This window comes from Rhamphochromis longiceps, linkage group LG8 (assembly GCF_057381845.1).
Source record: "Rhamphochromis longiceps isolate RC_006_pf linkage group LG8, R_longiceps_female_GT1.1, whole genome shotgun sequence".
Taxonomy (NCBI): domain Eukaryota; kingdom Metazoa; phylum Chordata; class Actinopteri; order Cichliformes; family Cichlidae; genus Rhamphochromis; species Rhamphochromis longiceps.
This window is the reverse complement of record NC_140564.1, coordinates 32,210,345-32,227,423: the sequence shown is the minus strand read 5'-3', so window position 1 is coordinate 32,227,423 and position 17,079 is coordinate 32,210,345. Positions and strand designations below refer to the sequence as shown.

Genomic DNA, 17,079 nt, shown 5'->3' with positions numbered 1-17,079 from the left:
GTTCAACTTAAAACACGTTGTTGAGTCTGGTTTGTGGGTCCTTCCAGTTCCTGAGGAGGCCTCGATGAATCACCACCTTGTGATGGTGCAGGGGGGTGACATATGTTGACCAGCGCAATTTGGTGGAACGATATGGTCAGGTGCTTTGAGGAGTGGTTAGTGGCGGAAGTTGGAAGCCTTAGTGGTTTTAAAAAGTGTCCATAAATAAACTTTTTGGTCTGTGATAAATGACAAAACTTCTTGCAGAACTACACGAGTATCATGTAAATACTTTTTTGTTTGTTATTATTATTCTTAGGGTGACATTTTGGGGGAAAAAATCTGTCTTTCTTCCAGTTACACTGAAAAAAACAGACTCATATGTTATATATAGACACAAAAAAGATGTTATTTTAGGTAGTATAGTTTATTTGCATATACATTTTCCCTCTATATAGATTACACAGTCAAACTATGCAATTAAATATGTTGCATATTTGTCAGTTAGACAAAAATGAAACAAAATAGCAAACTCAGTGCTGTATCATTGTTTTTTAAACATCATGTTCATAACATCTCAGCCAAATTGTCTTTCAAGCGCTTATGCATAGCTGCTGATGTCTACCACGCAAAGTGAAAGTGTTACAATACTCGTAAAAACACAAGATGATTTAACAAAGCACATTTTTAACCACATTTAAATGTATGACTTAAATCTTGTTAAAAAAAATACACACATCAGCCTCTGGAGTAAATTCTTGTGTACAACAAGTGCACGTCTAACTCCGAGCAACCATATAAACCATGATGGGGATGAAGCTCACAGAAAGGAGAGTGAGGCCAATCACCACCTTCTGAGGGGCATCTTCAGTCATCGGATCATTCTCATTGGTGCAGTTCTGGAAAAATTTCAAATGGATGTCGATAAAGAAGTCTTGAATATCAGGGTTTGGGAAGAAACAGCTGGTAATATTAGCCAGAAATTCCACGCAGTGTGTTAGGTCACTGTAAGCTCTGCAATAGATGGAGAAAAGTTAATGATGGGGGTGAAACAACTCCTCTGATAATGAAGAATATTTGCTCAAATGTGTTAATGTACTTGTATTTGTTTTTTCATCAGTTAAAGTATGAAACTTGCAATGTTTGAAAATGTCTTATTGAGCCTGCAGTCACAATTTGACTTGAATGCAGCAAAAGTACGTAAAAAAGTAGAAACCTCAACAGAGTCAGATATAAAAACAAAAACAAAACAGCACATAAAATATGGGTGTAGCCACTCTTACATCTCACATACGTCCTTAGTTTCCTTCTGTCCCTTGTTGCGATCTCCCTCTATGCTGTGTTTGTCTAGTTCTGGTTCCCTAAAGTTTTAAATTTTTCTGTTGATTTAGTTCCTTTAAAGCTGACGATTTTCTTTCATCATCCAAAAACCTCCCATAACATTTAATTTCTTAGTTTTTATCACAAACATACACCAATAACTTTTAATTTGATATGCTTTTGTGTGGGGTGGCGGCATATTTCATAAGAAATTATAAAAACATAGATTTTAAGATTATGAGATGAAACTGTTGTGCTGGACCCCCAGGCACTGAAACTGAGCAGCAAATCAACCTTGAGAAAAACTGTTGTGGTTAAACTGCTTCCTGTTTGAAATTAAACAGAGGAGAGAGTGGGCTGAAGGAAGAGACCACTGCTCATATTAACCCTTCGGCAGGAGAGGCACTCGTTCTCTTTAAGCCTGTTTGGATGTTGAATATTTCCCTTTGTGACTTGTTATCGACCTAATGGGCTTTTTGACTTCTTTCCTACTTACTTTGTAATTTAGATGATATGATCACTGTTTTACAGTAAAGAACCAAAGCAAACACTACTATATTTGAGTATTTCCACATATATTTAAAAACTGTAGTAGCCAGTGACTTTTAAGATCAAAATTTACACCCAGATGACGCTCACAAAAGTCACATGTCAGGAGTTGTTAAGCACTTCATTGAACAGTCATTCTCTAAAACACATGCTTTCATTTGAGTAAACCTTCAGATGATCTGAAAATTCCAAGGTTGGATATTCAAAGCCAAAAAACTTTTTGCAGTGACTCCCAAGCTAGGCGAGTGGCTCCAGCAGATCCCGGGAACAACATAGGAGATCCCTGTCTAGAAGAGCGCAGTCCTAGGAACTGCTAAGATACTGCACAGGACCCTCAAGCTCCCAGGCCTCTGGTAGAGGACTCGAGCTTGAAGGATTGACCACCCACAGGGGCAAGTGGGGATTTATATATATATATATTTAAATACATATATGAATTTTTAACTTAAAAAACTACTACTGCTACTAGCATGCATGTTTCATTTTGTTCTATTTAACAAATGAAACAGCGCCCCTCTGGTTAGAGGTCAAAAGGGGTACTGCAGACATTCGTCCGGTATGTCGAGTCAACTGAAAATGACATCAGTTGATCAAAGTTTATCACAAAAATATTGTTTAATTATTCATTTGGTGTCATGTATTATTGTAGGGTCTACCTTAGAATATGAAGCACCAATTGTTGTTGTGATTTGGCGCTGTATAAATAAAGTTGAAAGGAAAAATTTTTGCCACTGGAAACTGAACGAAAGAACAAGCTGCAGAGTAAAGTGAGAGATGAAGAAAATAAGCGAGAGGTTAGCTTGCAGGAACTATGGACCACTTCAGAAGAAATGGGGCTTGAGGTAAACACTCTCTGCATGCTTTCCTTCCTGCACGTGGACAGTTATGCCCTGCTGAGGCCAACTGTTGATGTCACTGACAGGAGTACTTTGATACTAAGGTACATTTGGCATGTAAACTGTTAACACTGACTTTGCACTCTGACAATTATTTTTAATTTTTCATTAGTTCATGATTGTTGAATTACATGTACAATGTCACTCAGCAGTCCATCTGCATCTTAAGGATAAAGGTCACTCTTTCGAGGATGCCAATGTTCACATTTTGGACAGAGAGGACAGATGGTTTGAAAGAGGAGTGAAAGAAGCCCTCTATGTCCACTGTGAGCGACCATCTTTGAACAGAGGCGGGGGTTTACGACACCAACTCTCTGCCATCTATAATCCAGTTTTGAGATCCCTTCCCAGATGCCTTAACGCCCACTCACATCCTGGGCCATCTGACCTCAGGAATTCGCATGATAAGGTGGGGCCAGATTTCACAATGAACACACCCGAAACTCTGGCTGATTGGGACCCACGCCCAGTTTCCCACCTTGGCTCAGGCGATTAAAGGATCATCAGGGGGTCCTTTTGTCCCTCTGTGGGGGGAAACTCCCACTAGGTTTATATCTGGGACTCTCCACCATTTGACCTTAGAACTGAAGAAGCTTCTCGCATGAGAGGTGAAACGTCTTCAAGCAACTTAAAGAAGTCCAGACGCTTTTCTTTGCAAGCTCCTTTGACTACGATGACCTGGATGACTGAGAACCTTCACAGACATACATGTACAATGTACATGTAAAAACACCTCTGTCCTCACCTAGTCTTCAGGCTTGTTCTAATCGGAAGGTTGGCGCTTTGATCCCTCTCTGTTCCAGTCTGCATGCCAAATACCCTTGGGAACGATACTAACCAAGTTGCTCTCTGATGCATCCATCTGAGTATATATGTGTGTGTGAATGTTAGGCTACGTCTAATCCAGATAAATTTGAAAAATGTGTTTTCGTCTAAAAACGCTCAGCATCCACACCATAGTTTTTCCCTCGTTTCCGAAGAGTTCAGTTGAAACGACTGAAAAAAGACGATTTGACCTGCATCATTTCCGTCTGCCGTTTATTTACTTTACGGCTCTTTGAAACGTCGCGGCAAAATGTCGAGAAAAAGCGCAAAATTTTTTAAAAGGACTGACAACGCTGCAAGTAACACAAGAGTACAAAGTACCGAAACCAAGTGAGAATTAAAGAATTTGAAGAAAAGCTATCTGGAGCATGTACAGACTGATATTAATCTTTAATAGGGCTGTCAAAACTGAGAGCAAACAAAACAGCTGCTGTCCACCATCTTAGTTGAATTGGTCACGTGACTGCATCACATGACTAAAATGCTTCATCGTTTTCAAAAGGCTCCATTTTCGTCCCCACTGCGACTCGAAAACTGTCTTTTTAAATTTACCCACTTTGAAGAGCATTTTAAATCTCAGTTTTCCTTGACCAAAAACGCCATCGCGGTGTGGACGGAAGGTCAAAACGGAGAGAAAAAGATGCGTTTTCAAACAAAAACTATTTAGTGTGGATATGGCCTTAGACAGAAAGAGCATAGAAAAAGGTGCTTGGATAAAAGAGGCAAGTTTTGTGCTCAGAGTAGCAAAGCGCTTTAAAACAACCCGTCCATTACCATTTCCTTTTAAAGCTCTGTATGTAAGTATGGACATTTTTTTTTAATTAAAATTGACTGGGTATTGATGTGTTTTCTTATTCCCATAATTACATTCCATAAATATTAAAGGGGGCCCTATAGAGCCCATCTGTGGCAGCATCCCACTGCAGTTCCTCGAGTGGCCACATGGGGCTGGCACCAAAAGTGAGTCAATCCCCAGAAACACTCACGTTCAAATATGTGAAATTTCCATCCAGTTTTTGGTGCCTTTTGAAGAATTTTTAATCGAATTGACTCTTTAAAATTGAATATGTGAGGCTGTCCAAAACATTTATAACTTTTGTGAGTGAAATTCTAGTATTTTATTAGCCTGTTATTCAACACTCTATAGACCAGAATTATGGAATATTTTACAGTTTCAGGAGCAAAACTTCACCAGTTTCATGTCTATGACATAGATTTTAGTGAAACAGCACTACTACCCTGAATCTTTGTGCTTTTTGAAGATTTTCTGAAGAATAAAGATTAAAAGGTCACGTCATGTTTCTTTAATACTGAAAATTAATGCAAAGAAGTCCAGAAAAGATGATTACATATTTCTCAGCAATAATTCTAATCATGCTGTTTTGTCCTTCAGAATATTGAGTTTTTAAATGCATAACGAGTATTATTCAGTGTGTTAAACATGGAGGTTTGTGGATATATTTATTCAGTTACCCGATGAAACGTTCCTGGACACACCAGTTATCTCTGCCGATATTCCACATGTCCTGGTGAAAATTTTCACCACAGTAGGTGGAACTGAAGAATTGCAGTGACTTCCAATCACAGTTTTCCCCAGTAATTTTATTTTCCTCATCCTGGAAACTCTCTGCAAAGTAATCAAAGATTTTTCTGACACATATGAACTAAAAGGAGGACACACGTAGAAAACAGAAGCTGACTCTCCGACAAATTTTTCATGTTTAATCTGCACTATATGCAAAGCACGTAAATAAGACGCGCTGATAATCATTAACTTACCTTCACCTTCTGCGATAACAGAACCTTGGTTACTTTGCAGTTTTTCCTCGACCGCCTTCTTCTCTTCGTAAAATGTGGATGTCACATTCTTTGGTTTCAGTGTACCTGCAGGCAAAACATTTTGTTTCACTCTAGGTATTATTGCACCTTGAATTCATAATGGTTGTTTATCCAAAGTGGAAAACGTTTTGCATTTAAATTTGATTTATGCATCAATAAGTCCTGTTTAGAAACAGATATGTAATTGGTGGACTTACAACAATACAAAATTCCTTTAAATCTGCATTCTTCCTTATGTTCAGAAGGGGGTAATTCCCTCTGCTGCAAAACAACTAGATGTTTCCAAGTCTATGAAAAAATAGTTCCCAACTGCCTTGATCTGTGTCTCAAGCAGACAATTTCCTGGCTTCCTGGCTGACTTAATCACTTATTTATTCTGTCCATTATGAAGACAGTTGCATGTCATTTATCAAAATCACCGTATCAAAGCAGTCCTGTCAGTAACTGAAGAAGTCACTTGGATGAGTGGCGAAATGTTTCTCCCACTGAAAAGGCTGGAACAAAACGCTCTGCAATTATTTAGACAATCCAAGGTACAGTGCACCAAACCTCTATCGCCCCCTCCTGCATCGTGGGCCCATGCCTCTCTGTTAGGCTGGGTTGGCTTTGTCTCATGGTCTAAGGCCACCAAGTGTTTGGTTTGAGCCCATAAACCTGGCCCAGGGCTGGAGCTTTGTAACCCTGTTCTGAGCAGGATGAACTGGTTTTTTGAATTGCTCTTTGGCTAGCTAGTATAACACACTTTTTGTGATCACTCAAGCATCCAAATCTGTCCAACACAGGATCCAGTCATTACATGTGCTGTGTTGGACAGGTTTCTTTTAATCCTAGTGGCATTTAAATGATTATGAATATATTCTGCAGTTTTGCAATTAGATGTGTTAATCACAGCCCATGTCTTATACAGTATGTTGGTCTGTTACACAGAAAGAAATCAGTAAATATCTGTATTAAATATCCTGGATGTGACCTGTGACATCTTGGACAAGAGCATTAAATGCATAAATGTATGAATGAAAACATTTGTGTGCATTTAGTTTGTATAGATGCCATCTTTTCAGATACACTACTGGAGATCAGTCACTTTCTGCAGTCAGGTGCGCTCTGTCCTCAAAACACATCATCAGTGTTTACAAACATCAAAAAGGGTGTAAAAATATTGATAAGGTAATGAATTTGCCAGACAGCACGTTTTCTTACTTGTTTAATTATGTTGCTGCATTTTATGAGCAATCTGTTTATAAAACACCTCAAAGGTTACAGTCTACTGTCATCAGATTTATGTTACAATTTATAGGCAACAGTTGCATTTTTCTAATGGAAAAACAAGAGTAAACCATTCACCAGACCAAAATGGAGCCTTTGATGGTCTATTTCTGGCCTCCACTTCCGTGTTTGACACTGTTGTACAAAGTATTTTAAGTAAGAAATGAACTTACTGTTGAATGTTTGGTTCCTCACAACTTCATCGAGCTGTCCCGCTGTGCTGTTGGCTGATTGTGATGTCACAGTACCTGCAAACAACAAATTCAAAGATGTTCCTTACGATCAGCTATGCCAGTCGGGCCACTTTTAAAAGGAATGCTCTCACTCTGACTTTCATTTGCCTCTGCTGTTTCCTTCATTACGCCCCCACACAGGGGGAAAACAATTCATGGAAATGTTAAAGCAAATCCAAAAAGCAGGAAATGTCCACAAAATCTAAAGAAAAACTCTCAAGTGAAGGCAAACACATACCGAGGACAAAAGCAGGCAAGAGCAGGTAGAGGATCATTGTGGACAGCAGTCGAGGCAGGTCTGTGACCCAACGTGTCTTTAGAGGCTATAATTTCCCTCCTGGAGCTCAGAGGAAGAAGGAAACCCAGCCCTCCTTATCTCAGCTTGCTGCAGATGCATCTGAGTGTATTTGTGCCAGGGTGTCATTGAGAGATCCTTGTTAAACATGCCTAGTGTTGGAAAACGAGCAGATGAAGATGCTGATCTGACAATGACTTAACATGATCAGATCAAAGACGAACCTACCAAAGTTAGAGAAAGAGCTTACCGAAGAAAATAAATCACAAGTTAGTTCAATTGTTACACAGTCAGAAAAAGCTTTGACTGCAACCATTTCAGCCTTGCGAGTGTCCGAGTAAAACCCCCGCATATATTTTAGTAGCTAATTTTAGACACTGAATGTTGAGAAATGAGTAAAAAGGGAAGCGCAGATTAGCTTATAAAGTGAAATTCACTGATCAACATGTTTAGTTCAGTGGTTTTCAAATTGTGGGTGGAAGCCACAGCAGCTGCAATGTGATAGACAGGGCAAACTTGTGGTGGCTGCTGCTAAAATAATATTAACTTGGGTGATAATTTTGTATTAATAATGGGTCAGAAAGTAATCTTTGTTTAGCTTCTAAAGGTCGGCGCACCAGAAAAAATGTTGAGGACTCTGCACTTATTCTGCTCGAGCCAGTCAACATAACCCAGCATGAAAAATGTGTATGTTGTAAAAGGTTTTAATTGGTAGACTTTTCAGAAGATTCACTTCACAGTTACAGCTGCTCTGCATCACAGAGGCTTTCTAATTAATGCACCATCAAATGCAGCAACCTGCTTGTTTAACTGTTAAACAAGCAGGTTGTTGCATTTGAGTCAGAGTTGGATTTTCTATGATGTGTTCAGTAAACATCATCTGAAAAGTGACTGAACTTCCTTAAGTTTCTTGAAATTGTTTTAACCCTCATTTTTTTTGAAGTGTTTTCAGTTTTAAGACCAAATGGCAGAGATTCCCAGGAATTTAAAGAAGTCCAGTTGCTTTCTTTCTAAACTCCTTAGATTACTATGACCTGGATGAATGAGAACCTATACAGACATATTACCATGCACTTTGGGAGGAACATTCTTGAACTGCTGTGATATGAAAGGGAATCAAGAAAACTAGCAGATTATGGAAACCACCTCCACTTTAACCTCAAACGCAGACAGAGCAGACTTATTCCCAAGAGTTTGCACCATGGATCCACGGTCAGGGGACATAAAGTGAAGTTGATTCTGCAGAGAGCACAAAACCAGCTTCAAAGTGAAAAGATAAGACACTTCTCAGAAGACCCTTATGAGGAAAACATCAAGGGAACAGTTTACCCTGCCCGGGATAGGGTTACCGGGGCCCCACCCTGGAGCCAGGCCCGGGGAGGGTGCCTCAGGGCGAGTGTCTGGTGGCCGGGCCTTAGTCCATGGGGCCCGACCGGGCATAGCCCGAAAAGGGGACATGGGCCCATCCTCCCGCAGGCCCACCACCCACAGGAGGCGCCGTTGGGTGCATTGTGTGCTGGGCAGTGGCCAGGAGCGGAGGCCCTGGCGGACTGATCCCCGGCTACCAAGACTGGCAATTGGGACATGGAATGTCACCTCTCTGGTGAGGAAGGAGCTTGAGTTAGTGCGTGAGGTTGAGAGGTACCGGCTAGATATAGTCGGGCTCACCTCTACACATGGCTTGGGCTCTGGAACCAGCCTCCTGGAGAGGGGCTGGACTCTCTTTCAGTCTGGAGTTGAAACTGGAGTTGTTCGATCATAAGACTGTCCATAAGTGCACGTGGCACCAGGACGCCCTAGGCCACAGGTCGATGATCGATTTTGTTATCGTATCACCAGACCTGCGACCATATGTTCTGGGCAGTCGGGTAAAGAGAGGGGCTAAGCTGTCAACTGATCACCACCTGGTGGTGTATTGGATCAGGTGGCGGAGGAGGACACTGGACAGACCCGGCGTGCCTAAACGTGTAGTGAGGGTGTGCTGGGAATGCCTTGCAGAGGCCCCAGTCCGCGAGATCTTCAACATACACCTCCGGCAGAACTTCAACAGTATTCCAAGGGAGACTGGGGACATTGAGACCGAATGGACCATGTTCAGCATGTTCTTTGGCGAAGCTGCTGCAATGAGCTACGGCCACAAGGTGGTTGGTGCCTGTCATGGTGGTAACCCCCGAACCAAATGGTGGACACCAGAGGTGAAGGGAGCCGCCAGGCTGAAGAAGGAGTCCTATTGGGCTTGGTTAGCTTGTGGGACTTCGGAAGGAGCTGACAGGTACCGACAGGCCAAGCAGGATGCGACTCAAGCAGTGGCCAAAGCAAAAACTCGGGTGTGGTAGGAGTTCGGAGAGGCCATGGAAAAAGACTTTTGGACTGCCTCGAAGAAATTCTGGCAAACCGTCAGGCGACTCAGGAGGGGAAAGCGGTGCTCTACCTGCACTGTGTATAGTGCTGGTGGAGCGCTGCTGACTTCAACTGAGAAAATTGTCGGGCGGTGGAAGGAATACTTTGAGGACCTCCTTAATCCCACTGAGGAGGAAGCAGAGTCTGGGGATGAGGGGGATGACCCGCCAATTTCCAGGGGTGATGTCACTGAGGCAGTTAAACAAGTCCTTGGTGACAGAGCCCCTGGTGTCCACCCCGTGTTCCTGAAGGCTCTGGATGTTGTAGGGCTGTCTTGGCTGACACGCCTCTGCAATGTTGCGTGGAGATCAGGGGCGGCACCCCTGGACTGGCAGACCGGGGTGGTGGTCCCCATTTTTAAGAAGGGGACCACCACCCCGGTTTTAGTCACGGTTTTAGTCTCGGTTTTAGTAACGCAGTAATGCAGCGTTCCTACAGGAAAGTAACGGTAATCTAATTAGTAATCCCTTTACTCCCTTTACTCGTTACTTAAAAAAAGTATTCAGATTACAGTAACGCGTCCATCTCTGGTTATGACCAGAAAAGAACTGACTTATTTCTGATGTTTTTTAATGATAATGAATGCTTTATTTATGGGTGGACATGTGAGTGGAGAACAACAAGGAGCCAAGGATGGAGCCCTGTGGAACACCCCAGAAATAAACAACTCATTTCAGTAATGACGTTTGAGCTGGAGTGTCATTAACAGTCAGTCCTGTACGTCTTTACCATACAACCCCAAGTTAGTAGTCATACTAAATAATTATGAATTTTTTTTTCTGTTGTCAGGTGGCAGACTGTATAGTCATATTATTCTGGTTTTGCATTAAGTAATTGGATGCACTCTGTCCTATCGACATATGATAGGCCTGCTGCAGTCACAAAGTTTCTAATTGTGCTGGGACTGCCCATTAACTTCCACTGGACTCCCAGTGGAAGTTAATGGGCAGCCCAATTTCCTGATTCTTCATGATCCTTCATGTATGACTAGTAAAAAACACTCATAAGGGATTTCTTCTTTCAGGAATCAGGAAGAATGTGCAGCATGAATGTTAGACAGGAAACCCATAAACTGTGTGCCTGTCTGGACCTATTTACTAACACGACATGTTGTTGTTTTCTCAGTATTGTTGTAGAGTTTACCTTCACTTTACAATGCAAAATGTCTTGAGGCAACTGTTGTTGTGATTTGGTGCGATGTAAGTAAAACTGAGTTGAATTGACCTGAATTGCTCATATTGTCATGATAACTTAACCAGATGTTGGGAAAAATAGGCGGCCTGAAAGTAAGTTTACATTTCACACAGACAAGCTTTTACCCACTACAGATACACACAGAGGTATGAAAACAACAACTTCCTGTGTTTTGTGGTATTAAATGTGCAGGATGTCAGTTTTTTTCAGCTGGCTTGTCGGAGACAGGAAACTAAACTGGCATTCGGGGGTTTGCTGCTTGTTGACAGACATTAAAGGACAGTCGAAGGGTTTTAAATGGACATCTGCATCCTGGTTACAATCAGGTTTTTAAAGCAGTGCTTTTGTACTTCAGAAACCTAGTTTTGAGGTACACAGTATGACAGCAAGAGGAAAAGTGAGGGTGCTATTCAGGTGTATAATGCTGCAAAGACAGAGTTCCAGCCAGGTGACAACGACTGAGGAAGCATGAACAAGAGTGAAGGTTAAAGGTTACAGGAAGCCAGGATCTTAATGCAAACAAGTGCAAGTTAAATGAACAAAGTCAGATTGATTTCAGATTAACAGTTGCAGGAAAGAGAGCTTGATCGATCTAATTTATACATCACAGGGGCCTGCTAAATTACCACACTGTAACTGGATACTAATATTTATTACGCGTGGTTTTGTATGCATACTAAAATAATTTTAAAGAGCATTTGATCCTTCCCAAAGAGGAATAAACAGAAATAAAATTTTTCTTAAATGTGAGTTTATCATGCAGATCATTTGTGCTTATAATAACCTGTTAAAGGCCCCTAATAAGCCAAGAAAAACTCTGATCGGTTATACAAAGATATGCAGAACTAACATGTTAACACGTTAAACCTTGTAACAGAGTTAATCATGTTCATCTAGACGTACTGTCTTCACTGACACCACACAGGCTGTCCCTCTACTAGATGAAAATCTGGTATGTGGTGAAGCTGTTTTCCCCCCTTTCTTAAAGAAACCACTTAAATGCAAGTGAGACGTTCAGGTGTTTCGAAGTAATTTTTCCCCACACGTCACTTTTCACATGCGTGAAATCTTTCAAAGTCAGTCTTTGGTGGTTGATTTATCAACCTGAGTAAAACAACAACAACAAAAACTCTGCTTTACATTATTTGACTGAAAGATAAACTGACACAAATAAAGGATGTCTGAGTAAACAAACAAAAAAAACATGTTGATTATTTATTTTCAACTCATGAAAAACACAATTGTGCATTTGAGCTTTATTGATTAAGGAAATGATTGAACTAAGTATGAAATATGATGAGTGGTCACTTTTTTTAATACATAGTTTTTATGTAATTCAAGTTCCTTTAACGCTAACACTACATTATAAATGCATATCTATATTTAATGTACATCACCCACTAATAACGGCCTGTTGTTATTGCATATTGAATTTTATTATTTTCATTTGTTAGTAATAGTAGTTCTACACTACATGAAGGGTTATGCGTGAAAGCCACTAATCAAAGAAATGTATCTGCTTAAAATAATTATATGGGGAACATGAAGGATTTTCTGGCTTAAAATAGATCTTGGGGGCGGAGGTGTGACGTTGTGCATAAGTACCATAGTTAAGACACATTGTCAAGGCAGAGAGTGTGTTTCCTGTTATTTCTAAGAATTCAATACACAGTTGTGTATTTTTGGATGATTTCCCTTTAGTTGAAAGTCACAACCTCTTGTGGAGCAGCCACAATTTCTGTATGAATGAAAAAAAAAAACCCTGTAATGGTGAATGCTCATATTAAACATACAAACCTGTCAGACTGCTCCAAACACTTTATTACACTTTGATTCTTGGCTCTGTATGACATCATTAAAAAGGGTTATCCCAGGCACACTACTCTGTCTGTGAGCCAAGACACCCCATCAATCTGGTGTTCAGATCTTCTACTTGTGACGTGTAGCAAATCAAATATGATCTTAAATGCATTGAGGAAATCAATGACTGGTTGTGCCACAATTTTCTCCAGCTAAACAAAAACAAAACTGAGGTAATAGTCTTTGGTGCCAAAGAAAAACGATTACAGGTCACCAGAGAACTTCAATCTATACACCTAAAAACCACAAACCAGGCGAGAAATTTGGGTGTAGTGATGGATGCAGACCTAAACTTAGAAAAACACATTAAGACAATAACAAAGTCAGCTTACTATCACCTCAAGAATATTTCAAGGATAAAAGATCTGATGTCTCAACAGGACCTGGAAAAACTAGTCCATGCATTCATTTTTAGTAGGCTTGATTACTGTAACAGCATCTTTACAGGTCTACCTAAAAAATCAGTCAGACAACTACAGCTCATTCAGAACTCTGCTGCTCGAGTCCTCACTAAGACCAAAAAAGTGGACCACATCAGTCCAGCTCTGAGGTCTTTACACTGGCTGCCTGTCCGTCAGAGGATAGACTTTAAAGTTCTGATGCTGGCCTATAAAGCTCTGAATGGTTTAGGACCAAAATACATCAATGACCTCCTGACCCAGTATGAACCATCCAGATCCCTCAGGTCATCTGGATCCGGTCTTTTATCAGTTCCCAGAGTCAGAACCAGACACGGAGAAGCTGCATTCAGCTTTTATGCTCCTTATATCTGGAACAAACTCCCAGAAAGCCTCAGATCAGCTGAAACACTCAGTTTATTTAAATCCAGGTTGAAGACTCACCTGTTCTCAGCTGCATTTGAATAAAGCACCAAATCCACACTTTAAGCTTAAATTTCAAAACTTACATTTAACTACTGATTTTATCTACTGTTCTGATTTTATCTGTTTTGATTTTATATACTGTTGTTTGTTTGTTTGTTTGTTTGTTTGTTAATTAGTTAGTTAGTTTATTTGCTTGTTTTATTCAATTTTAAATCATGCTTTTTATTTGTTCTTGTTTCTAATGTCTCTGTAAAGCACTTTGAATCACCTTGTTGTTGAATTGTGCTATACAAATAAACTTGCCTTGCCTTGCCTTGCCTTAAAGGGGGAGGAGCTAAAAAAGGTTGTTTCAGACAGAGGATGAACTCTTCTAAATTGTGAATCCTGCAAAAGCTGCTATAGTAGAGTCCTTAAAGGACATATGAAGCTAGAACTGAGTACTAAAGTTTCCCTTTTGTACGTATATACATAATTTAAAAAAATCACCACAAACACAACTTTTCTGTGAAAGTATTCTTTATTATTGTGTTACAGGCTTTATCTGCACAGCACCTGTCACGCAGTTTCATGCAGTTGAAAGTCTTTCACGGATGACTGAACATCTTAAAAACACTGATGGAGAACGTCTGTAGGTGACAAAGATTGACTCATAAAACACATGTGAGGGTTTAGAAAAAACTATCTGTAACCCTCCCACACATCAAATAAACCACTGCAGACTACTACACTGTAGGAGGTACTCAGAGGACACAAATAGACAGTGAGCATTGGAAACAGCGTGCAAAACGAACACACATTTACCAAAAAAACATCACAAAATCAGTGTGTTGTACTATCCACCCATTCTCTTCTTATGCCTATCAGGGTCACAGGGTGTCTGGCGTTTGTGTTTTGTTTTATTATTTCCATAATAAAGCCACAGTACACTTTCATTGGGCAGAATTTTAAAGCCCTTTTGATGCTGGACTCATTCACATGCAGTGGAAAAAGGAAGCAGTTTTTCTAGTTAGTGATCAAAGACTTTATCGTTACATTTAGATAAAAGTAGAAGCAGCTCAATAGCTGCCAGTTTGCATATCTCATGTTTTGTGGTTTTGCACCCTTCTCCTCAGCAGATGAGCCTCCTTTCTTTTAAAATGAGCAAATGACTACTTCGTCCGCAGCAGCACTAAGCATCATCGTGATTCTGAGCCCAGGCTGTCCTGGTGTACCCTCACAGAACTGCTATCATAGAGAATACTGTAGTGTTCAAATGTAAAATTGGCTTTATGTGTGCTGAAACACTCCGTAGTTCTACATTAGCGGCACCTGTAGAAGCATTTCTATGAAATGGGCCTATCAGTGAAATATTTCAATTTCTTTCAAGTTCAGTTTTATTTATATAGTGCAATAATAGGAAGAAACCTCCAGCAGAACCAGGCTCAGGGAGGGGCGGGCATCTGCTGTGACTGGTTGGAGTCGAGGTTAGGAAGACAGGACAAAGAAATGCTGTGGAAGAGAGGCAGAGATGAATAATATTTAAATGCAGGGAGGTGTTTAAACACATAGTGAGTGACAAAAGGTGAGCGAAGAAGAGGAACACAATGCATCATGGGAATCCCACAGCCGTGTAACTAAGGGTCACCTGATCCAGCCCTAACTGTATGCTTTATCAAAAAAGAAAAACAAGTAAGCCTACAATCTGAGAGCAAAGTGCTTTAATGGGGTGATACAGTACTATAAGGTCATTAACAGAAGATGGGGTCTGATTATTCAAGACCTTCTATGTGGGGAAAAAATTGAGGAATTTTATAATAAATATTAAAACACAGACAGCAGATTTTGTTATGTAGACCTCAGTTTCAGTAAACAAATTCACAAATTCTTCCTCTGGCCTGTTGGAACAACAAATTTGAGTAAATAACAAATTTCTGGTACATTTTCATTTTATTGTAAAAGATAGTTTCTTTCTTAATGTCAAATGTTTGCTTTGTTTTTGCTTTGTCGTTTATGGGAACTAATGTCTTTTCACACCTTAGTTTTGTTTTAGTTAACTGTAATAGTCTTGCTAGTTTCAACTTGCAGAACATTTGATACATTCACACCTTAAATGTGCTATATAAACCTGAACAACATGACATTTCACAGTACACAGTACATATAACACGTGTGTGTGTGTGTCTGTTGCGGCAGCGTTGACATGACTATATAAACAGCTGTGCATAGAAAATGATGTAGTGCAAGAAATAAATGGAAAATATTTTTCAGGTTTGCTGTAAACATGTGTGCAATTTTAAGTAGCACAGACTATAAAGTCACCACGTGATGTTTTGAGGTCAGAGGTGAGAAATGATCTATTGAGTATCCTTTAAAGAGTGTGAACAGAATTAAGAGTAGTTTCTGTGCTGTGTACAAATTAAAAGGCATCATTGCATTACGTGCCATTTCATTATGTACAGTTTACTGAAATGATGATTCAGTTGGGCAGAGGAAGATATCCGAGGATAAAACATTGGACTTTATCAGATGATCAAAATAAATAATCTCCAGATTAAATGATAAATAACATTACTCACAAAAAGAAATGCAAAGAGTAATCTGAATTACAGACAACATGAAAAGAAAAGAAAAAAAAATTCTAATTGTCTAGCAAAGTTAGACATAAAACAACAATTATGATACCCAGACAAACCTGCAGGACTAAGTCAGAACCTAAGACTCACGCTTTATCGCTCTTCTCACCTACTGATCCTTTTCTTAGTTTCAGAATTACGCTTCAGACCGAAGACAGTTCAGCCTCACTGCATGGCTGTTTTTCAGTTGCGGCACAAAAATGTTAATTTTTAATAACTGATATCTGTGTTTCAGCAAGAGTGCATTTTTTTCAGCAAGAGTGTATTTAAAAATACAATCAAAGTTTAATGAAAGGCATGCAAACCTAAAAGAGTCTGGGGAATTAAACTGCTGCTTTTTGGCGGATAAAACTGCAGAATAATATAGTATGGGCTAATTATGCAGTGCTAAACATGCCATATCAGCATTTGTCACAGTGTTTCTATCAGTAGTTGTCACATTAAAAATGGAACATTTGAACTGCTGTCATAGAGAATACTGTAGCTGCATGTGTGCTTAAACACTGTGTAGTTCTTCATTAGGGGCACCTGTAGAAGCTAATTCAATTTAATAACATGGCTGTATGATAGGTAAAGTTATAGTAAAAAACACAAACACAGAGTGATTTATAATAAAACATCACAGCCTTAAAGAATACAAAGAAAAAATGCAAAGAAAAAAAAAGGTTTAAAAAAGTCTTTTTCTAATAAAATATGTTGAAGGTTACGTTTTTACAGTTTCTTTAGGAACATCGTATACTGCGCCTTTTGTGGATCAATCAATCTATCATTGTAGAAAATAACAGATGTGATAAAAATAAAACTGAGACTTTAACATCGTTTTATAACTTGAAATCCACTCTGAAGATGCCTGTTTCTGTTTCTCCACCTTTACATTTGTTGAATCCTCCAGAAAGATTTATCTGTACTTATATCACTGTGAGGAATCACAAGGTCAGTCAGCTTATGGAGGTCTTATTCTTGTAAAATAGGTTCGTATCACTGAAA

The 17,079-nt window shown here is 39.7% G+C and overlaps 1 protein-coding gene across 1 annotated transcript; it reads right to left on the bottom strand.

Moving 5' to 3' along the window:
- Positions 1–400: 400 nt before the first annotated feature.
- On the bottom strand, positions 401–7,378 carry LOC146664072 (uncharacterized). The gene is made up of 5 exons (XM_085417086.1): positions 7,146–7,378; positions 6,848–6,922; positions 5,349–5,453; positions 5,043–5,196; positions 401–993 (listed from the first exon to the last, which is right to left on the bottom strand). Exons 1-5 carry the CDS (start codon positions 7,180–7,182, stop codon positions 759–761), a joined length of 606 nt encoding a protein of 201 aa, XP_085273212.1. The 5' UTR covers positions 7,183–7,378; the 3' UTR covers positions 401–758.
- Positions 7,379–17,079: the final 9,701 nt, after the last annotated feature.

Excerpts from the sequence above, each read along its gene's own strand:
- LOC146664072 (XM_085417086.1), bottom strand. The coding sequence starts at position 7,182 with ATGATCCTCTACCTGCTCTTGCCTGCTTTTGTCCTCG. Across the intron at positions 5,454-6,847 it reads GAGGAACCAAACATTCAACA|GTACACTGAAACCAAAGAAT; the intron begins GTAAGTTCATTT and ends TTTTGCCTGCAG. Across the intron at positions 994-5,042 it reads GTCCAGGAACGTTTCATCGG|AGCTTACAGTGACCTAACAC; the intron begins GTAACTGAATAA and ends CATCTATTGCAG.